The sequence below is a fragment of the Eubalaena glacialis genome, chromosome 12 (genome assembly GCF_028564815.1).
Source record: "Eubalaena glacialis isolate mEubGla1 chromosome 12, mEubGla1.1.hap2.+ XY, whole genome shotgun sequence".
NCBI classification, from domain to species: domain Eukaryota; kingdom Metazoa; phylum Chordata; class Mammalia; order Artiodactyla; family Balaenidae; genus Eubalaena; species Eubalaena glacialis.
The window spans coordinates 21,512,284-21,536,578 of record NC_083727.1 but is presented as its reverse complement, the minus strand read 5'-3'; the positions used below and the strand labels follow the sequence as shown (position 1 = coordinate 21,536,578).

At 40.0% G+C, this 24,295-nt stretch overlaps 1 protein-coding gene across 7 annotated transcripts in view; it reads left to right on the top strand.

The window, feature by feature from the left end:
- Positions 1-24,295, top strand: part of PHACTR2 (phosphatase and actin regulator 2) — a 265,995-nt gene that overhangs the window by 123,546 nt on the left and 118,154 nt on the right. The window contains exon 1 of one of the 7 annotated variants that reach the window (XM_061206733.1): positions 7,197-7,446. The exons of the other annotated variants lie outside the window; for them this stretch is intronic. Coding sequence (XP_061062716.1) covers positions 7,401-7,446 — 46 coding nt within the window. The 5' untranslated portion in view covers positions 7,197-7,400. Of the gene's footprint in view, positions 1-7,196; positions 7,447-24,295 lie in introns of those variants that run through there. 7 annotated transcript variants of the gene reach the window in all.

Below are 24,295 nucleotides of genomic sequence, written 5' to 3'. Positions count from 1 at the left end.
TGAAATCATAACATTCTATTTGCTTTTTAGTAGTTATATGTTTCTAAATATGCTGACTTTCACAAAATGTAGCCAAGTTTTGGAGTAATGCAAAGTTTCAAAAAACTGGCAGATAGTCTAGTAAAAACCTACTTAAAAACTTTTGCACACCAGCTTTTAGTTTCTGAGTTATATATTCTTGTATGTGATTATTAGAACCTCTTGTGTTAAGAATAGCCTTCTAATTTAAAAAATTGACCTTTAGCACCTCCACCAGAGAAAGGGAGAAAAGACAGTTTTCTGCTCTTTAATAAATCTGACAGCGGTAGGTAGGAAGAAAATAAATGATTAAACTGATACTTTTAGATCATCTGTGAATTTCTGTTGTTTCTTCTGACCATTGTATCTAGAAAACAAACTAATACACTTTAAAAAAATCCTATTTGGAAAGTTACTAAGTTTTAATTACTAAGTTTCATTTCCTTTCCACTAGGAGAAGGTTTTCTATGACTGTGATTCCCATTACTCAGGCAAATATCAGTAATTCACTAGATCTTCACGGCCAAGTCCAGGAATAAGGGTGCCAGTTAAGAGATCTTCATCTACCTGTACGTGGCCACCAACCAGCCACTTTTGCTTCCTAGACCACCACTGCTCTGATCAACCATCTCATCTTCTGGTACTCTGCCTAACCCTCCTCCTCCTACCCCCTCACCCCCAAATGCTGGTGTCTCAAAATGTGGTCCTAGCAGAGCCAGCAGCAGCCAGGAAACCAGACACCTAGGATGAGTATTCATGGCATCTGTGCTTTGAGGGAGGAAGATCTCACTCTTTCTGCTACTCCAAGCTGAGATTTGGCCACTAGAAAAGCCTGTCAGTGACCTAAGTTACAGGACTTGGTAATGGTGACTGTACTCACTGTAAACCATCTCTCTGTTCACCAAATTGTATACCTACAATTTGGACTTTGACCTGGTAGGAAAGGACCTTTCCACAAATAGATTGCTAAAGTTTAGGTTTATGTCTGCTTTTAACTTTTATCTAATGGAACTAGTGATTTCCACCCATAAAAATTGCAAGTGTCACTTTGGGTACCCCAGATGGATGAATTTAATAACTCCTACAAGCCAGTGAAATCTGTGTTATAGGGTAAAATGCTTGAAAACCTCAAGAAGTACAACCTCTTTGTCAAAAGGCAAACCAGTTTCCGGGAGGGGAAATTCGCTCTAACTAATCCACCCAATTTAATTTCTTTCCAGAAATAAAGGAATAAATCACAGAAGGTCTTTCAGGGGTTCAAAAATATTTAGACCAGATAATGGAAAAAATCAGAAGATGCTGTCAGTCTATATTTTTAGGAACGTTGAACATCAACTGTTTCTCACAATCAGTCATGGTATGATTTGATGACAGCATATTAAAAAACATGAAAGTGGTGCTACGCTGAAGCCTGCTCATAGAGGCCCGTTGTTAAATTTCCAGAAACTTGGCAAACCAGTTGACATAAATTTTGCGAGCCAGCTGACCACTCATTGAATTGGTCATTGTAGAAGTATTAATATCATAGAAAACAGCAAACACAAATCGCTCATCAGTCTTGTCCCCACCCCCAGATCAAACCAGTTGTTGAGCATTTACCAGGGTATCACTGGATGAGAGATTGGTCTAGAAATATAGACTGAAGAACAGGACCAATGCTGAAGAGTTATAAATAGATCATTTCCTCAAAGTTAGATGTTGGCACTAATCTTCTTTAGCAATTTTATAAATTCTCTGGAAAGAGGTAACACAGAGAAACATCCATTTTTTTCAGATGACATTAAACATTCCCACCGTTAAACTATAAACTTGAGGGATTAACACGCAGAGCTCTTAGTAAAACTGTGAGTTGGCTGAATAATAGCAGATGAGCTGTAATGAGGCAAGAAAAGGGCAATTTGGGGCGAAGTTATCTTTTTTTTTTTTTTATAAATTTATTTATTTTATTTATATTTGGCTGTGCTGGGTCTTCGTCACTGCGCGCGGGCTTTCTTTAGTTGAGGCGAGCGGGGGCTACTCTTCATTGTGGTGCGCGTGTTTCTCATTGTGGTGGCTTCTCTTGTTGCGGAGCACAGGCTCTAGGCGCATGGGCTTCAGTAGTTGTGGCGCGTGGGCTCAGTAGTTGTGGCACATGGGCTTAGTTGCTCCGTGGCATGTGGGATCTTCCAAGACCAGGGCTCGAACCCGTGTCCCCTGCATTGGCAGGCGGATTCTTAACCACTGTGCCACCAGGGAAGCCCCTGGGGGGGAAATTATCTTAACATACTCTTGTTAGATGATAAATTCTAACCTTTATGTTATGACCTATAAATGGAATTTAGGGATTTCTGTAGACTTTCTCTATGTTCATTAATATAATTTGTTAGCTGTGATAAAAAGGCTGTTAAAACACCGAGCCTCATCGGAAGCACTGGAAACAAAATAGAATAAACTGCGCCACCCTTATAATGGAACTTTAATGCCCACTTCCTGCAGTTTTGGTTGACATGCTTCAAGGATAATGTAATGGAACTGGAAAAATTTCAGAGGAAAGTGTGTAACCTGATCGGGGGATTGTAAGAATCCCAGATGAGGCTAAGATTATATTAACTAGCAAATCATGAAAGGTTTTTGAATAAGGTATATATAGATGGATTTAGTAAATCCTGAAAGACTAGAGCTATAGAGTACCCCTTTGATGTTTGAAATATGAATTTGCAGAAGAAATAAAAAGAAACACGTTATTGTTTCTCAAGGAAAAGAAGTATTGATAGCAAAAATGACAAATTTGTGTCAAAGTTTAGCTTTTGTTAATTTCAAAGAAAATGATTGTATTTACATATTCTGATGTGCAAAATTTATGGTATATTTCCTCTAATCAATGACCTCCCTTATCCATTAGGCTCTATCAATGGAAAGAAGAGTGAGAATTTCCTCCTCTCAGTTTAGATGGAGAGAACACTCAACCTGGTCTTTTTTTTTTTTGGTGGTTGTTGTTTTAAGACAATTTAAAGGAAGAAATAGAAGAGCCATTATAATTGTTTACTCTCACTGCTGAACCCCCCAGGTGGAATGTGTTCCCAAACACAGCAGCTTTCCACTTTAAAAGGAAATTTAGTTAGGATTAATTTCATTGTCCTAATTAGAACTCACATCTTGGTTAATCCTGAGTTTTGTTAAAAAATATCAGGGTTTCTTTGTGGAGCTGATCCTCCGGCCCTGCAGCACCAGCTCGGATAGACTGAGGTCTCTGTGGCTTTGGTGACCCTGCTTAAGCATTCCTACCGTGTCCCAGCTCTGCTCTCCGCGTGCCTCCCACTGCAACCCCCCTCACCTGACCTCAGGGCCTGGGGAGGGGGCAGTGCCCCAAGGCCAGGGGCTTTTGCTCAGCAGAGATGTCAGGCTTCCTGGGGGCATCAGTTTTTGAGCTCTGCCGGGGTCCAGATGACCTGGGACCAGGTGTCACCTAGAGATGCGCCTCAACCTGTGCCTCAGGAAGGGCTAGGGAACAATTTTGTTATTGTATTAACTTTACTCATTTAACTTGCTTGAGAAACTAACCAATTTTTACTTTCTGTCTAGAATGATGTATGTAGGAGAGTGAGCCGTAATGCTCCCAAAGTGCCTTGCTTCTCTCTGATATAAATATATTTATAAAGACTTGGTCCAGTGGATTCCTGCGTGTGTTTGCCACAGCAAGATTTTAGGGACTTGGCTTGTATGTAGTGGGGATACAGTCTGAAAATGGGTTCCCTTCCCTTGAAGATGGGAAGGGAGCTTGAGGTGGAGCTCTGAGCAGTGGGGTTAAGCCAAACCCCTGAAGTGGCCATTTCCTCGTCACCCCACTCCTCTCAGGTCCTTAGAAGGACGTCCAGTTTTCCAAAGCCCTATGCCTCCAAGCCTGGCCTCATTTGAGTCCCTGCCAGGCTCATGTGTGTACCACATTAGCACCACAGTGATCTGAAGATTCTATGTAATTGTTTTATGTATACATGTGAATACATAGATACCAACATTTTAAATAATTTGATAAGGTCTTTGTAGCCACGCAAAAAAGAAAAATATCAGTGTTTCTTAAGAGTGAATTAGGCAAAAGGAAGTAGATAATTGATCACACTATTCTAGGGAAAAAGTTTTCCCCACAGTAGAGGGTGGGCTATTTGGGTGTGAAAAAAAGAGGGCACTTAAATGATAAAACAGACAAGCAAATGTCTTTCAAAAAACAAAGCAAGGCTCTATGTGATCTTTTTTTTTTTTTTTAACATCTTTATTGGAGTATAAGTGCTTTACAATGGTGTGTTAGTTTCTGCTTTATAACAAAGTGAATCAGCTATAGGTATACATATGTCCCCATATCTCCTCCCCCTTGCATCTCCCTCCCACCCTCCCAATCCCACCCCTCTAGGTGGTCACAAAGCATGAGCTGATCTCCCTGTGCTATGTGGCTGCTTCCCACTAGCTATCTATTTTACGTTTGGTAGTGTATATATGTCCATGCTACTCTCTCACTTCGTCCCAGCTTACCCTTCCCCCTCCCCGTGTCCTCAAGTCCATTCTCTACATCTGCGTCTTCATTCCTGTCCTGCCCCTAGTTTCTTCAGAACCTTTTTTTTTTTTTTTTAAGATTCCATATGTATGTGTTAGCATACGGTATTTGTTTTTCTCTTTCTGACTTACTTCCCTCTGTATGACAGACTCTAGGTCCACCCACTTCACTACAAATAACTCAATTTCGTTTCTTTTTATGGCTGAGTATAAATATTCCATAGTATATATGTATCACATCTTTTTTAAAAAATTTATTTATTTAATTTATTTATTTTTGGATGCATTGGGTCTTCGTTGCTGCGCCCGGGCTTTCTCTAGTTGTGATGAGTAGGGGCTACTCTTCGTTGCGGTGCACGGGCTTCTCACTGCGGTGGCTTCTCTTGTTGCAGAGCACAGGCTCCAGGCGCACAGGCTTCAGTAGTTGTGGCACGCAGGCTCAGTAGTTGTGGCTTGAGGGTTCTAGAGCACAGGCTCAGTAGTTGTGGCGCACGGGCTTAGTTGCTCCGCGGCATGTGGGATCTTCCCGGACCAGGGATCAAACCCGTGTCCCCTGCATTGGCAGGTGGATTCTTAACCACTGCGCCACCAGGGAAGCCCTGTACCACATCTTCTTTATCCATTTCTCCACTGATGGACATTTAGGTTGCTTCCATGTCCTGGCTATTGTAAATAGTGCTGCAATGAATATTGGGGTGCATGTATCTTTTCAAATTATGGTTTTCTCTGGATATATGCCCAGGACTGGGATTGCAGGATCATATGGTAGCTCTATTTTTAGTTTTTTAAAGAACCTCCATACCGTTCTCCTACTGGCTGCACCAATTTACATTCCCATCAACAGTGTAGGAGGGTTCCCTTTTCTCCACACCCTCTCGAGCACTTACTGTTTGTAGATTTTTTTTTTTTTTAATTTATTTATTTATTTATTTTTGGCTGTGTTGGGTCTTCGTTTCTGTGGGAGGGCTTTCTCTGGTTGTGGCAAGTGGGGGGCCACTCTTCATCGCGGTGCGCGGGCCTCTCACTGTCGCGGCCTCTCTTGTTGCGGAGCACAGGCTCCAGACGCGCAGGCTCAGTAGTTATGGCTCACGGGCCCAGTTGCTCCGCGGCATGTGGGATCTTCCCAGACCAGGGCTCGAACCCGCATCCCCTGCATTGGCAGGCAGATTCTCAACCACTGCGCCACCAGGGAAGCCCCTGTTTGTAGATTTTTTGATGATGGCCATTCTGACCAGTGTGAGGTGATACCTCATTGTAGTTTTGATTTGCATTTCTCTAATGATTATATACTATATAGATTTTTAATAGTTCAGAGTTGAATGTCTAGGATAACCTAAAAAGTGAAAGCTGTGGCAAGTGAGCTAAATATAGTTTTTTTAAAAATACACTGTTGGGGACGGATAAATTGGGAGATCGGGATTGACATATACACACTAGTATATATAAAATAGATAACAAATAGGGACCTACTGTGTAGCACAGGAAACTCTACTCAATACTCTCTAATGACCTATATGGGAAAAGAATCTAAAAAAGAGTGGATATATGCATATGTATAACTGATTCACTTTGCTGTACAGCAGAAACTAACACAACATTGTAAATCAACTATACTCCAATAAAAATAAATTAAAAAATTAAAAAATACTCTTTTTTGGGAATCCCCTGGCGGCCAGTGGTTAGGACTCGGTGCTCTCGCTGCCAGGGCCCTGGGTTCGATCCCATAAGCCTAGCGGCCTGGCCAAAACAAAAAAAATACACTTAAAAAAAAACTTTAATGAAACATATACATTCAGAAAAATGCACAAATCATAGTATACAATTCAATGAATTTTCTTAAAGTGAACCACATTTATGTAACCACCATCCAGTCTAATGCCATATCTATCTCCATCTATCTATCGATCTATCTATAGATTGATCGATAGATGGAGATAGATATGGCATCTAGATTTCTCATCAACAGTATTTATTTGTATTCATATTTTTAAGGAGTTTGCGCTTGAGATTTAATTACAGTAGGATTTAATTTAACTTTTATGGAATGTTAGCTTCTAAAATAAATTACTGTTGTTTTCACCTTTTGTATATTTTAAACACCTTACCACGCAGTTTGATAGTCTCACAGTGATTCTTCTGAATATAGGGGAGGTGAACTTCCCAGAGTCTAGGTGGTAGAGAGCAAAGTGTATACTTTGTTGATCTTACACATAGATCCATCATTCAGATTTATTGTTCAACCTGATTGAGGCCACTAATACTGCTTTTTAAAATTCCACTTGTTAAAAGGAAGATAATTTTTAAAAGGAGAAAAAAAAATGCACACATATCAGCAAACAATGTGAGGAAGGAACTAGCTTTAACGAAACAAATTTTCTTAAATTAAGTACCGTGACTAAGTACTTTAATTCCTTTTCTTCCAGCCCTAAAGGATCATTTGACAGGGAACCTTTTAAGTTAAACGGGAGTCACCCGAACTCTCTGCTACCCTGGGGGGGTCGCGGGTCTCACAGCCCCCGCAGGCGCGGCTGAACCAGCCGGGGCCTCTCCCCTCCCCACTTCCTCGCCCCCCTCATTCCACCGCCCCCGTCGCCCACTCCCCCTCTCTCCTCCTCCGTGACCCTTGACCCCAGCTAATCTGCATAGAGGAATGACAGGCATCCGCTGGGCAGGATCCGCCGCGCCGGCTGCGGCCGGCCGGGCTGGGAGACCCGCGAAGGGGAGAAGGTGAGGGGACCCGGCGGGCAGCTCCGCACGGACCGGAAAATGAACGCTTGGGAATCTGTCTGCGAGCGGACCCATGATCCAAGGACCAAAAGAGCCGCGTGATCGCCCGACCTGGCCCTGCGACCCGAGACATGGGCCAGACCTCGGTCTCCACGCTGTCCCCGCAGCCCAGCAGCGGTGAGTCCGGGGCGCACGCGATGCGCTCCCGCCCCGCGGGCGCTGGGCTGGCTCGGGGCAGCCTGGGCGGTCGAGGGCTCCTCGGCGAGCCGGGCTCTGCCCGAACCCGCCAAGTCCCTCCGAGAAACCCGAGAGGTAGCGCTCCCCCAAACTCTTTGTCGTGGAAAAGTGGAATGCCTTTTGGGATCCAGCCGATTTTACCTTAAAGGCACAGGCTCCATTTTCTCTGAGATGCCTCGCTTTCGTGTTTCTCTGAATCCCTTCTGAGCCTGAAATTTACGAGAAACGCCATTGGCGTATTGCTTTGTTTTAAAAACGCGAAACTTAAAGAGCAAGATAAACTCGCCAACAGGTTTTTCTGTATTTACACTTGGCTTCCGAACAGACTAGAACTGAATTCTTTCAAGCTTGTCAACTGATTTATGGTTTGTGTTTCGGAGTAGAAGTGCTGTTTGCCTTCTTTTATCCTGGCAGAACGCTGAATACTTAATAACTAACAGAAAAAAGCTTAATTGTTTCAAATGATACTTGTTTATTAGACACAAGCTATAAAATTTGGGGAAACATTTCATGAACCCGGTTATTCAGGGCTAAAGATCGTTTGATGGAAACGTGTGTAATGTTTCTGAGCTATACTGCCCTGTTTTAAGTTTCTTTTTTCCATTTTCTTAAAAAAAAAAAAAAAAAAGGAAGGAAGGTACGTCTGGCGTTTCTCCAGTAGTGTAAGGATAAACAACTTTTTGGTGGCGATACTTGTGATTGGATAATGAAACATACTTAAAAGATACTATTTTGATATGTTTTTCCATCAAGAATTAAAAAACAAAACCTCAAAGGGGGCATTTACGTTATTCCTTGAGGTATTTGATACACTTTTCAAATTGTGTAAACATCAACAGGATCTTGCTGAAAGGAAATGACAGTGCAGAGATAAAGGGTTCTTTTTTTTGTTGTTGTTGTTGTTTTAATCAGCTCCAGGATGTCTCTAACTAGATAGCATTCTACCATTCCAGCCTCCCCCAGCATGGGTTTGTTTATATTGTAGAGCTTCACTCCCTGAAATATCATCAGCTTTGCTCCGGCTTATGTTAATGCCTCAGGAGAACCAACCGTCTGCAAAGGAGAGGAATCAGAATCCAAAAAAGATCACACCTTCCCTTACTGTTATTGACAAGGTTGTACAGTGCCGCTGCTGAACAGAAGAGACTTCATGTTGATAGCTTTTTGGGAATTTGAGGGGGAGTGTTGATTAGGATCTTAATTTTAGTAAACTATTTTGTGGAATTAAGGCTTACTTTCCTTTGTCTTACTTTAAAGCAGTGTGACTTCTTTCATTTCAAGGAAGAGTTATATTTTAAATTTCGGCACTGGCAAAGCATAGAGTTAGATCAGTACTCCAATACAACAGGTATAAAGTACTGCCCTGAATTTAGTTCTTTAGCCACAAAGTATTGTTAGGGTTAATATTAGAAAAGTGAATTTTGCATTTGTAAAAATCAAGGAATGTTACATAAATGATGCCTAACAAGCAAAGTAGAATCCTAAAATGTGACTTTCCTAACTCTTACCCAGTACAGCAGAAAATACCCAGATTGCTGTAATTCCTAATACAATGACTAATCATGTCAAGAGATTGGGCAGTTTATTTATAAGTAATTTAAACAAAAAGTTATGCTTGACCATAAAAGATATTTCAGAGAAATATCTCATGGAATGGTGTTATACTTAAATTACAGGTCCTCCGTTTAGTTGATTAAAAGTTTGTATATCTTGGAGTGACCAATTCAGACATCATGAGTAGAGGGTTTTTTTGGTTTTGTTTTGTTGGTTAAGGGATGATAGTTGCTATGACTGAAGTTTTTTAATGTTAAGAGCGGAGCAGTTTTCTCATGATATCCATTTATATCCTCTAAGTGTATTACTATCACTCCATTTCCCTGAAGTTCTGCCATTAGATTCCAAATGAAAATGAAAAAACAACAAAAACAGAACATTTGGTTGCCATATCTTAAGTTTTATATTCATGTTGGTGTTCTTCTCTGAGTCTGAGAATGTCAAACCCTCTACCCTTCCAAGTATTTTGTTCACTCCTCGTTAGCTGTTTGCCACTGGCTTCACAAGTGGTGTGAAGATCTTTGTTCTGTGTGATCTCAGGCATCTACTAGTTGTTTAAGTCTAGAGTGGCTGCTAGGGATTACAGTGGCGAAGAGGATTCCCATCGTAAATGCTTAACAGGGGGAAAATCTGTTTGAGTCTAAGGAGTCAATAGCACAGAGTCTGATAGTTTATACTTGTTACTCGATTTGGGCTTTTGTAAAAATCAGCACTATAGGCCACAAGTTAGCTGGCTTTTCTTTCTTGATTTTAGACTCTTTTGAGTCTTTCAGCTTAGGGCTGCATCTAGGTTCTAAGAAGACCAAGTAATAATGATTTCTGAAAACGTGAAGTTAGAGTCATTTTTTCTATTTTTCAAAACAGCTTTATTGACATATAATTAACATACCATAAAATTCACCCATCGAAAGTGTACAATTCGTTGTTTTTCAGTATATTCACTGTGTTCTGCAACCATTGATCCCTGTTCTCAACCCCAGACTCCTAGCCCTAATTAACCACTAATCCCCTTTCTGCTTCTGTAGCTTTGCTTATTCTGAAGAATTTATATAAGTGGGATCATACAACACAACACGCCTTTTATGACTGGCTTCTTTCACTTAGCATGATGTTTTCAAGGGTCATCCATGTTGTAGCATGTATCAGTACTTCGTTTCTTATTATTGCCAAATAATACTCCACTGTATTAATATACCACATTTTATTTATCCATCCATCAGTTGATGAACATTTGGGTTATTTTTACCTCTTGACTCTCTGAACGGGGCTGCCATGAACTTCAGGTAAAAGTTTTTGTGAACATATGTTTTCATTTCTCTTGGGTATATATCTAGGAGTGGAATTGCTGGGTCATATGGTAACTCTATCTTTGTTATGTTATATTTTAAGGAACTGCCAGTTTTCCAAAGCGGCTGTACCATTTTACATTGCCTCCAGCAGTATTTGAAGGTTCCAATTTCTCCACATCCTCTTCAACACTTGTTACTGTCTTTTGATTATGGCTAATCTAGTAAGTGTGAAGTTGTATTTCATTGTGGTTTTGATTTGCATTTCCCTGATTACTTATGACATTGAGCATCTTTTTGTGTGCTTATTGGCCATTTGTATATCTTCTTTGGAGAAATGTCTATTCAGATCCTTTGCTTAATTTTAATTGGGTGATTTGACTTGCTATTATTGAGCTATAAGAGTTCTTTGTATACTGGATACAAGTCCCTTATCAGATTTATGATTTGCAAATACTTTCTCCCATTTTCAGAGTTGTCTTTTCACTTTCTTGATACTGTCTATGATTTGCAACTGAAATTTTTTATTGTGTTCAGTTTATCTATTTTGTTGTTGTTGTTTGCACTTTTGGTCTCCTATCTAGGAAACCATAGACTAACCACTGTCAAGATTTACACATATGTTTCCTTCTAAGAGTTTTATAATTTTAGCTCTTACATTTAGGTCTGTGATACATTTTAAATATTTATGTGTAGTGTGGTGTAGGGTTCCAATTTCATTCTTTTGCATGTGGATATCCAATTGTCCAGGTCCATTTTTCGAAAAGATGATTCTTTCCCTGTTGAATTGTCTCAGTACCCTTGTCAAAAATCAGATGACCATATATGTCAAATTTATTTCTGAACTCTCAATTCTATCCCATTGATGTATATGTCTACTAATATGCTACACTGTCAAGATTACTGTAGCTTTGTACTAAGTTTTGAAATAGAAAAGTGTGAGTCTTCTCACATTGTTCTTTTCCAAGATTCTTTTGGCTATTCTGGTCCCCTTGCATTTTCGAATGAATTTTATAATCAGCTTGTCAATGTCTGCAAAAAATCCAGCTGAGACGTTGATAGGGATTGTGTTGAACTTGTAGATCAATTTGAATAATATTGCTCTCGTAACAATATGAAGTGTTTCAACCCATAAAGACAAGGAATGGAAATGTACAATGTCTTTCCATTTATTTAGATCTTCTTTGATTTTTTTCTGCAATATTTTTTAGTTTTCAGTGTATAAGTCTTGTTAAATTTATCATTTATCAGTATTTTATCATTTTTATGCTATTTTAAATGAAATTGCACTCTTATTTCATTTTCAGAATGTTTCTTGCTAGTGTATAGGATATAGAAAATTGATTTTTATATATTGATCTTGTACCCTGTAAATTTGGTGAACTCATTTTTTTAGTCCTAATAATTTTTCAGTGGATTCCTAGGCATTTCTGTATACAAGATCACATTATGTACAAGATTTATATACAAGGTCATGTGCAAACATACTTTTACTTCGTCTTTTCCATCTGAATGTCTTTTATTTCTTTTCCTTGTCTAGTTGCCCTCACTTATTATACAGTATAATGTTAAAGAGAAGAGGCAAGAGTGAACATTCTTGTCTTGTTCCTGATCTAAGGAGGAAAGCAATCAGTCTTTCAGCATTAAATGTCATGTTAGCTGTGGTTTTTTCATAGATGCCCTTTATCAAAAAGTTCCCTTCTATTCTTAGTTTGTGAGCATCTTTATCATGCAACTGTTAGATTTTGTCCAAGACTTTTTCTTTTTGCCCCTGTTGAGATGATCATATGGTTTTTGTCCTTCATTGTATTAATATGGCATATTACATTAATTTCAGATGTTAAACCAACCTTGCATTCCTGCGATAAAGATTACTTGGATATGATATATAATCTTTTTTATATGTTGCTGGTTTTGATTTCCTCGTATTTTATTGAGGATTAGATTTATTATTTCTAAGCACAGGCTAAACAGGTATGTCCCCAAATAGGGTGGTTTCAGTACCCTCTGACCTCATTCCTTAGAAGGGTTGAGGCTTCTAGTGTTCTCATTGCCAAGTACTGGGCATGACAGATTGGGTACAAAAAGTTTGTTGAGCATATGAATGAGTCAACAAATATTCTCAATGCAGTCTGACTACTTTAAGCTAATGATAATATGAATGAGAATTTTGTATTATTTTCATTCTTTTTAACTTCAAGAATTGCATGCTACGCTGGCTCTGTTGTCTGTAGGGTGATATTTGAATCTAGTGACTATTTTTTTCAGTCTTCAGCCCCACCCCACGTTCACTGTGCCACAGAGCAGCTCTTGGCTGTTTTGCATGAGCCCTTGAGTTGAAAGGGCAGACAAAGCCACTCTTCTCATTTTTAGAAGACAAGGGAACAAGTGAATAAAGTATGCAGGCTCACACCTAGGCCATGATAGAACCTATATCTATCTGTGTTTCTGGGTTTCCATATTTTGGTCAGGGCCTCATTTCTGCTCTGCCCAGGATATTTATCCATTTCCTTGTAAAGCCAGTATTAAAAGAAATCATAAAACAAAAATGGATAGTTCATTTTTCTTAATGAAAATAACATGCATATGATCAAAAGTCAAACTTTACAAGACAGTTCAGGATAAAAGTGAATTTTATTCCCTCCCAGACTCCTAGTCCCTCCCTTTTAAATTATAACCCAGCATGAACAACTTTTTTTCATTACAGGCAATCTTCATTCGTGTATGTATCTTTATCAAAATACAAGCAAGACGTAATATGCTTGCTGCTCCAGAGTTTGAGTTTTTCATATAATGTAAACGTGAAAATATTTCATATTGATGTTTTTAATCTAGAAACAATATTATAATATGTGGATATCTCATAGTTTCCTTTAAAAGAACTCTATTGTGTTTTTGTATTTTGTTTGTATTTTTATATTGTTTCTGGGTTCTTTTGTGTGTGTGCTATTATGAACAAAGCTGAAATGAACATCCTTATCTAAACATCTCGCACTACCTGTACCAGTAAAATCCTAGCGATGGAATTGCTGGGTCAAAAGGTTTGTATGTTTTATTTTGATAGACTTTGCCAAATTATCTCTGAGGATTGTATCAGTATATCTGCTCACTAGATGAGATTTCCTTTTTCTGCACTCTCTCACCACCACTGCATACTCTCTTAAAGCATATGGCCCTTTGTGAGAAATAGAAAGCACTCTCTCTGGGTGAGGCAGCCCTGCAGGCATATGGTTTAATAGGCAGTAGAGTAGCAGGAATTCAGTCCCAACTCACTCCTGTCGTCCAGTCGTCCTTGTGCAATGAACACTCTGCAAAACTGTATAGGACCACAGTGTTGTGCATAATTAATTTTTAAAAATGCTTGTAAATCTATATGTAAAAAGTGATATCTCATTTTGATTATAAGTGAAATCGGGCATTTGTATTTCTTTTTCTCTGAATTGCCTATTTATAGCTTTTCCTTATTTTATGTTTTCTTTTTTCAAAGATTTGTATGTTAAGGAGATTAGCCTTATGTCTGTCATATATTGTGAATATTTTTTTTTAAATTAATTAATTAATTATTTATTTTTGGCTGTGTTGGGTCTTCGTTTCTGTGCAAGGGCTTTCTCCAGTTGCGGCGAGCGGGGGCCACTCTTCATCGCGGCGCGCGGGCCTCTCACTATCGCGGCCTCTCCTGTTGCGGAGCACAGGCTCCAGACGCGCAGGCTCAGCAATTATGGCTCACGGGCCCAGCTACTCTGCGGCATGTGGGATCCTCCCGGACCAGGGCTCGAACCCGTGTCCCCTTCATTGGCAGGCAGATTCTCAACCACTGCGCCACCAGGGAAGCCCTATTGTGAATATTTTTGTGTGTTTTTCTTACCTCTCTGTTTGTTTGATTTTTTTTTTAAATATAAAAACTTTAAACTTTTTTGGAGTCAAATCTATCCGTTTCTTTCTTACAAACTAGAATTATTAAAAACGTGTTTTCCTTTGCTGTTTTTCTCATATTTGACTATTTAATCTCTAATTTTTTCTGATTTAAAGTGAATGATTTAATGATATTAAATCCTTAAACTTCTGCATGGCAAAAAAAATCATCATCAGCATATTGAAAAAAGAAGTCATAAAGTTGACAAAATATTTGCATTGCCTATAGAAAACAATGATTAAATATCTTAATGTAGTAAGACCTCTTAAAAATCAGTGAGAAAAAGAAATCAATAAGAAATGGTAAACACTCAAATAGAAAAATGAGTAAGGAACATGAACAGGAATTTTTCAAAATATCTAATGGCCATAATTGTGAACTCGCTATGGGTCAGGAATTATTCTAAGTGCTTTACTTGAATTAACTTTTTAATCCTCACAACATCCATATAGGGTAACTACCATTAATATCCACATTTTGCAGATGAGGAAAACTGAAGCACAAGAGTTAAGTTAGCTTGCCCACATTACTTAATGGAAGAAGTGACCATTTGGTGTAATGAATAAAATTTAAGCAATTCAATGAAAAAAAATGTATGCCATTGATCACCTATGAATTTAGTAAAGACTAAAAGGAGTGATTTCCAGGAGATGATTGTCTTGTGGTAGTTTAAATTGGTACAACCTATCAGGAGAGCAGTTTGGTAATATATATTAAAAATCTTAAAATGTGCATATACTCAGACCCAGCATTTCCACTTCTAGAAGTATATTGTTAAGATAGTAATTATTTGCTCACTAGAGCAATGTTTATCAGAGCCAAAATATTGGAAATAACCTAATAGTCAAACAACAAGAGAATTAATTGGGATATAGTCATGTAAGGATATAGTCATGTAATAAAACAGGCCATTTTAAAATGATATAAAAACATTTTTGAAAAGCGATTTTCATAATAAACAGCATAAAAATATGAAATGGCAGTTTTCTAAAGTTATATGATTCTATTTTAAAAATATGTGCATAGAGAAAAATCTACATGAGCAGAGAAAGAGAGAGGAAATTCATTTATGAAAAGAGAGTGTGACAGTCATGGCTTTCCTCTGCTTTGGACATGATCAAGGCCAGAGTTTCCACCTGCAGCATCCACCTGGACCTCCACTGGAATTAAAGCCATGAGCTGACCTGCAACCATATCAGTTTTTCTCTAGCTGTCATGGACTCTGGCTCAGCTTTAGGTTCAATTGCTGTTTTTCAACCAGTTTGATTCTTTTTCTTTGTGAATTCAATGGTGAAAGCAAAAATATAGGCCCTAAGATAGCTTTTTAGGTTTAGTTTTTTTTCTTAGTCTGTTTGATCATAATGCAAATGTCAGTCACTTAGAGAGAAAGAAAATAAGCAAAAATTTGAACCTCAACTACTTCTCTTTGGTCCATTGGTCTGGCCAGTGGGTAATATCCCAAATGCTTTTAGCTTCAGTTTATTTTATCCTCAGCCATTTGAAAAAATAACAACCAATGGGCAAGTCAGACTTCATCTTTTGCTTACTTAATGCAGGAGGGAAGGAGATAAGAAACCTGGATTGTTGATCCTCTAATTAAGCCTCTTTAATTTGAATAGAGGAAAGGTTCCAACATGTTTTCCTGTTGTGGGGACTTTAGTGTAACTGGCTAACTGTGAGTCTCTATGCTTGGGAATAAAGATTCCTATTTAGTGAAGACTCAACGTATGTAAAAGTGATGCGGAGATAGAAATAGTCTTAGGAAAATAAACACTTCTTGGTTGCTCCGCCCCCATCCCCATCTGAAGCAGGGGAACCAAAACCAAAAACAACAGTTTTTGTTTCCCAGAAGGGAATGGGCAGATAACATTACTTTAAAAAGTTGGGTCTAACCATTATCATTTATATTTGTAAACTACTCCTGTATTTTCATTTCAGGGGACTGGATGTGTTCATTCATGTAAACCTTCTGTCAAATATAACATTGCAACCCTTAACACTAGGAAAATTTTGGTGTATTCCTGTAAATCCGCTCATTTTGTGAGGGGATAGTAAGGAGAACAAGTGGCACCTTCATCTAACAAACAGTTCCTGAACTGAAGTAATTAACTGTAAGGTACCTGGGCTAAGCTGTGGGGAAGTTCCAACGATAAATCACGCACAGGACTTGCCCACAAAGGTCTGAGCCCAGGATACACTTAGTGAAGATGTGTGGAAATGGGGCTGGAAGAGAAGGGACCCCAGAGAACCATGGGGACAAACCAGGGAGGCCGAACAGTACAGAAGGGGGACAAGAATTCAGGCCCTGAGATGGAGAGCGTTGGAAGGCAAGAGAACAAGACACAGGGGGTGAGAACCACGGAAGGCTTTTTATCAAGTGAGAGATGATTAGAGCTTTGTTTTAAAGGGGTGAATCTGCCTGCTGCTTGTAGTACTGATTTCGTGGGGGAGACTGAAGGCAGGGAGCAAGAGGTAAGCTGCGGTAATCCAACAGGGTGAAATGAACACCTGACCTGGGGGGTGCCTGGAGAACTGCGAGTAGGGTGATGCCCAAGTTTGTATCTGCAACTCTGCTCTTTCCTTGTGCTCCAGGCTCAAGTAGGCAACTGCCTATTTCACAGATCTGCTTGACTCCTTAATGGGCATCTCACAGGTAGCAGGTCTAAATGGAAGCCTTGATTTTGCCCTCCAAACGGGTTCTTTCCTTGACTTTCTGCATTTCACCAAATGATACCTCTAACCACTCACTCATTCTAGCCAAAAATCTAGGATTCACCCTTGGGTTTTTCCCTTTCCTGTTCACATTGATCCATCAGTATGTCGTGCCCATTTTTCTTCCAAAATAATTCTGAAGTCCATTCACTTTCTCTCTCTCTCTCTCTCTCTCTCTCTCCCCTGCCGCCATACACGCCCTGGCCATCTATGCATGGACCACTGCAGTAGGTTCAAGCTGGTGTCCTGCTTCTGTTCTAAGCCTTCTGTAATTCATTTTCCACACAACAGCTAAAGTAATTTTTTAAAAACATAAATCATGTCACTTCCTTACGCAAAACCTTCCTATGACTTTCCATTGCATTTAGAATGAAATCCAGATTTCGCCTTGCTGTCCTCAAGGCCATACATGATTCTATGTGATCCCTGATTTCCTCCCATCTCTCTGACTTCATCTCCACCACTTTGCCCCTCACCGTCACCCCCAACAGCCTCAGTCACATTTCCAGTCATCACACGAGCCTGGCTCACTCTTACCCGTGACCTTGGCAGTTGCTGCTCCCTGTAAGTCTAGGAAATCTGGGACGCTCTCCCTCTGGCTCTTTCCAAAGCTGGTTCCTTGTGAAACGGAGCAGGACCCTGTGGTCTATGCCCACCATGTCCTCAGCCTGCCTTTTGTCTGTGGAAAAACTTTAGCCAAAGAGTCAGTTTCATCAGAGAAGTGAGAAAATGCAGAAGCAAAGGAAAACAGTCAAAGGAGACCAAATAATGATAGTTGAGTCATTAAGCATAGTCAAGGACCTTTAGTTCCTTCTCAAGGGCTATAGATAATATTCTGAGCCGTATCCTGTGAGCTGTGTTATAGATACTGAAACCCCCGCCAGGTGGAAGAAGTTAACTACATGATGACCAGACTGTAGCCACGACATAAGCTGCCACAGTTCTGAGAACTGGCCTCAAAGAAATGGAAACAAACTGACCCTGGAACTGAAGATTAATTGTACCTAAAGCAATCAAGATGACACTGATCAGACCACCGCATGACCAATATCAAGATGACGGTCAGAGCTGACTGTGCAGGTTCTGCATGGAGCCCCCTCCCTCCGTCTATGAAAGCTCTTGCCCCTTGGTTGTCAGAGGTGGGGAGTTGGCCTTTGGACAGGCGTCCGCCCTCCCCCCCGCACACAGTTGCCAGCATCCAAAATAAAACAAATTTTCCTTTCCACCCACCTGGCCTCTTTGCTGGCTGTTGAGGGGCGAGCAGCTGGGCCCCACTTTCAGTTACACTTGCTTCAGCTCCCATATCATCCTCTTCACAGGGACCTCTCCTACCCACCCCTCACTCACGCTTCTCTGCTCTGTCATTGCACTTATCACTCAGATTATCTTGTTTGTTTGTTTGTTTATTTGTTCCTTGTCTCCCTTCGCTAGGACCTAAGCTCCAGGAGCAAGGGACTTATCTGTCTTGTTCCCCAATGTGTCTTCTTATTCCTAGATGTATGCCTGACACAAAAACTGCTGAATAAATGAATAGCTGTGTTTGGCCAGGTTGTATATTAGCAGAGTGATAGGCACTCATCAGAAAGTTAAGGAGCATCCAAGAAATGTAGAGCCTTTTAAACTGATTCTTTAGTATTTACTCCAGTCTCTAAATAGTGTACTTACATTGCTAATTATTGGTTATTCAGCTTGACACATTATTACTGACTTCACAGTATGGAAATTGAAGATACAGCTTCCTCTTTCACACCCCTTCTCACCCCTACCCCCAGCGAAGTCACGCGTTTCCCATCCTCCGATGTTCTCATCTTCCCAACATTTTTCTATTGTACCTTAGATTAGATCAGTATTCCTTATAACTACGTAAAAGCTGATGACAGCTAAGCCTTGAGGTAAACCGTACTTCCTTTTTCCTTCCTGCATAGCTTTTGCTTTCCCTATTCGTGTTTTGGCTTGCTGAGGTTCCTATATACTCATCCCCAAACCTTTCCCCAGTTACATAGATCTCTTCTCAAATATGTCCAGACAATTTTGTTATTCTTTCAAGTTCTTCTTTGAGAAATTTACCTGAGGTCTTTGCTCTATTCCAGTTTGGACAGCATTTCCTCTAAGCCTGCTGCCCAGCTGTTGCCCTGGGATCTCTCTTCACATCATCCCAGGGATTCCTTCCACTTCTCTCTTATGTTGAATCTTAGATAGCTGGATCCATGTCTGATTTTTTTCTGCATCTATTTCCTTATTTTGGCAGAGCACACAGATAGCTTCTTGAGAAAAGTTCATGGGGCATTTTTTTTTTTGAGACCTTGTATAAATACCTTTTTTTCTGGCTTCCTACTTGGTTGATGGCTTGGTTGGGTCATAAGGTAGCAAAGCAAACTTGCTGTATATGCACAGACACGTACCGTCACTTATAATTCATCACAATTAACATTTTCCCTTTATGTAGAAGACTAGTTTTTTAGCAGTTTAGCAAATAGCTTTTAATTAATTTCAAAAGACTTTCTTGGTTGAGTGTCCCACAAGAACTCAACTTTGACCTGCTTTTGTTGTTATGGTCTAAAAACATTTTATGGAAGTTTAAAAGTTTTGGGGAATTCCCTGGTGGTCCAGTGGTTAGGACTCTGTGCTTCCACTGCAGGGGTCACGGGTTCAATCCCTGGTCTGGGAACTAAGATCCTGCATGCCGTGCAGCATGGCCAAAAAAAAACAAAACAACAGTTTTATAGCTGAACAGACTAATTAAAATATGTTTACTAGGATAATAATCTGCTACCATTTTTTAAAAGATTCATGTTTAAGGTCTGTATAGAATAACTGTATTTTTCCTGTATTTTGTGCATCTTACTGATACTTTAAGGGTGTGTCATCCTTGTGGGATACTGGTCTGGACGGAAATCTGGGGTATTACAATTGAAGGTTAGTATTTCACGGACTTGCCCAATTGTGAGAATTACCTAGTGTGCTTGCTAAAAACACTCATTTCAGGGCTCCATATTCTAGACCAGAAAAATCAGAATCTTTTGGAGAGGGGTCTCAGAATCTGGGTTTTTAACAAGTGTTACAGAAGATTCTTGAGGTGAGAAACCTCCTCTAGAGATTAGCCGTATTTAAAAGGTGGCTTCAGATGAAAATTTCTCTTCCCCAACAATGTGTGTCTTCTCTCTCTCTTTTTTTTTTTTTTGTTTTTGTTTTGTTTTTTGGGGTTATCCCCGGCTGTGTATCTTCTCTTGACAAGAGGTAGAAATTACAGAATGTCCAGTTCAAAAACACTGATGTTCTGTACCCAGCACCTTGATGGATTTGGTCATTAATATGTCCTGTTCACGAGCAAATATTCCCATTGCCAAGTACAATTGTGGCAAAATCTCATTGCCAGAAAATATTTTGCTCTTACGTACATTTTATTAATATTATAAGCTGCAAAATAATTCATTTCCCACAGTAGTCAGATTTGAGCTAAATGTAGTTAACATTCGAAGGGAAAGAGGTTTCAGCAGGGCAATTACCGTTTAAGGCACAGAATTTCAACTCTGTTGCCTTTTCAGGAAGACCCCTGTGAGCTTCATCGGAGGTAGCCGCGTGCTGATTACTTAAGGAGGAACCAAAGTCAAAGAACAGGGCGTTGGATGAAAACAGGTATTTAATAATGAGTGGGAGGACCCGTAAGAAAGATTTGAGTAGAACATATTTCTAAAAAGGAGGCCGAGCCCTTTTCTGGTTCAGAAATGTGGGCAGCAAATCCTGAGAACTCCAAAAGCAAGCAGTCATTTACTTAAAAATTCTTTTCATATGTTCCTTTTTGGAAACGTGTGGCTTTTTATTTTTGCCTCTGTACTTCAGGGGTCTTTCCTTTCAGTGGTAGGCCTATTTGCAGTACCTTGCCCACTGTGAAGTATATTCCAGTAAGTTTTAATTGGGATCTCTTAAAAGCTTTTCCTAAAGAGTCTCTTAGCCTCTCCAAGGAAGGCCACCATTGTTTGCCTCAGGTGTTCTGAGGAAGGCCTGCTGAGCTGGCCTTGGACCTTCCTTCTAGAATAAAAATGTTTCTGACAACAGCTGGGTAGCCTCATAGGACTGAGAGGGGCAACCTGACGGACAATTCAGGATTGCTGTTGCCAATTCCATCTATTTAAAGGGATTTTTGTGTTTTTCAAAATTTCCTCTACATCTGTAACGTTAACTGGTGCTGGCCTGCCAGGCTGTCTGTGGAGGAGCCGGCTGAGGTTGGAAAGTTGGAATAAGGCAGAACGCGTTAACGGAGCTCACGTCGAATGTTACCGCGGGCCCAGCTGAGCTGAGCTTCATTTTCCTAACGTCTTCTAAAATGGAATTGTACACATATGTGTGCGACTGGTATTCTGTCTCTTGGAAAGTACTCGGCTGCCAGTTTTTTGAAAGAAAACATGAAAAGGATAAAATCAATCTTGAGATTTTAAAAAGAGTCTAGAACTGTGCACTTTTAGAAAACTGACCCCCCCTGAATCATCCAACCACAGAATGTCAGAACACGTTATACCTCATTTTTCAAATGATGATGTCTTAATTTACGAAGCCATTGTAAAGTCAGCAGAGCAGAAGCCTTTAAAGACGCTTTCTTTTCCCTTCTCTGCGGTGGAGAGAGGTAGAGGTGAGGTTGAAAGCCGTGTGACATTTTCACTGCCTTCAATGTATGAATACATAGCTTTACAGACAATAATAAATGTCTCTATTAGTTTGCTAGGGCTACTGTAACAAATTATCACAGACTGAGTTGCTTAAGCAACCGAAATTTATTTTCTCACAGTTTCAGAGTCCAAGTACTTAGGACTTAGAAGTCCAAAGGACTTCCCTGGTGGTCCACTGGTAGAGAATCCGTCTTCCAATGCGGAGGACGCAGGTTCGATCCCTGGTTGGGGAACTAAGATCCCACATGCCTCGGGGCAACTAAGCCCGCATGCCACAACTACTGAGTTCGTGCACCTCAACGAGAGAGCCCGTGTGCTGCAAACTACAGAGCCCACACGCACTGGAGCCCGCGTGCCACAACTAGAGAAGAGAAAACCCGCATGCCACAGCTAGAGAGAAGCCTGCGCACCTCAATGAAAGGTCCCGCGTGCCGCAAGTGAGACCTGACACAGCCAAAAAAAAAAAAAAAGGAACTTAGAAGTCCAAGATCAAGGTTTGTTTTCTTCTGAGGCCTCCAGGGCTTGTAGATGCCACCTTCTCCCTTCTTCCTGTGTCCTCTTACGGTCTTTCCTCTGTGCACTCACATGTCTACGTCCAAAATTATTTTCTTATAAAGACACCAGTGATATTGGATGAGGGCCCACCCGTAGGACCTCATTTTACCTTAATTACCTCGTTAAAGGCCATATCCAATACAGTCATATTCTGAGATTCTTGGAATTGGCTTCAACATGTGAATTTGGGGGGACACAATTCAGGCTGTAACATTGTCCTTAAAACAAGTTTACAAACTGGGATCCATTCACAATGGCCCATAAGCACATCAAATCCATTGTTCTTTTCTCTGGGTTCTTCAGTTCTACTCCTTAACAAAGTACAGCCTCTTCTCTGCTCACTCCAACAATGCCACTTATTCAGTAGATACGACTTGAGTAAGAGGATGCTGTGAAGGTGATTTTCAGCAATGGCAATCAACCTGTGTCACTAGGCAGCGCCACTCAAGAAGTGAAGCATAGAATGTAAAGCGTATATAGGATGAAATTGGTAAATAGTCTATGTGAACATTATATTTCCACCATAATTGTGTAAGAAATAATTACCAGTACCTTGTGATCAGAACACCAACTTGATTTGAGTAATGCTGACAGAAAAAAAGCTTATCAAGATTCTGATTCCAGTGTGGTCAGCAACTATACATGCGCTGCCTGTCTGGTTTTATAATCTTCTTTGAGGTCCCCGGATGTGAGGCACTCTATTTTGAGAAATGTTTTGTTGTCACTCCATATATACTTTTTCTTTTCCCGATTTGATTTTTCTTACTCTGTATGCTATCATTGTCTTAGATGTGTTTGATATCCAGCAGAGTGACATGTCTCCTCACAAAGAGCTGCTAAAATAAGAAGGAAAATGGATAGGGATGCTAAAGAAAGATAGTGTTTAAACACCTGTCAAAGTAAAACCAGAACAAGAATGTTCTCACCAGAAAATGTAGCAGCCCCATTGAGTCAGTCTGGTAAACCAAAGATGACTCGTGTGTGACTAAACACATTTGTATTATATCCCATCACATTGCAAAACACCCAGAAGGCTTTCGTTGATACCTTTCTATCGCTTATTAAATTTCACAGGACACTCTTCGCTGGGATGGACAGTTGGAGTGGACTCGCTCATTTTGTCACAACTCATGAAGACGGTGCTTCAAAAGCACACTCACCTCCTTGAGGTTCAAAATACCTTAATTTAAATGGAATAGGTCCCTCAAGACATTTAAGCACACAAGTAAGATTTGGGTGCATCTGAATCTAGCAATCCTAGATCCTCTCTGAAAAGGATTTAAAATTTTCTAGTAACCTCAGAAATTATTTAATTTTTTTAAGGCATCTTCTGGACCAGGAGTTTCCTAGAAGTAAGTTAGACCTTGAGATGTCTGAGATAGAAAACATTGCCAGAAAAAGCTGCATATAGGACCCAGTTCTTTCGGGACTTGATCTGGATCCAAATAGTGATGGGGTGGCAGTGGGGGCATGCAGGAACTCTTAGCCAAGCCTCCACACCCATTAGTTGTGACTGTCACTTTCGTCTTTTAAGGCATTTTGCAGATTAGAATCTGAACACTCAATCTAAGGAAGGTTAAAAGTCACAGAACATTGGTGCCCTTCCAAGTGAGAACACTTCACTTGGACCAAGACCCTGATATTTCAGACGCAAAATTCAATATCCTCAGGCTTAGAAAATGAAGTCTTTATTATACAGTGGAAATAACGGGTCAGGATTTAATTAATAATTGCTTGTGGTCTTGCAATGCCAGTCCAACCTTATTTTTATTCCTGGAGACCTAATCCTAGGGGCGAAGAGAAAGGGCACAAGGTTCTGGTTAGATCTCAAAAAGGGAAGGGTGTAGAATAACCAGAGGCCTCCTTTGCAATGATTTCTTCTCCAGTTCAGTGGCTAATGAGTCCCAGTAAACAGGACTTAGCTATCTGTGTTGAACTTAAAGGTGGCCTTAACTGCAAAGGATCTGCGGCTAAGAGTCACAAAACGGAACTTTTTTTCCTCTTTAGATTTTGACATTAGGCATATTTGGAAGCAGGAGTAAAATGCAGTTTCCTATGCTTGGCAGCTATAGCAAAAAGAAAAAAAAACAAAACAAAACTAAAAG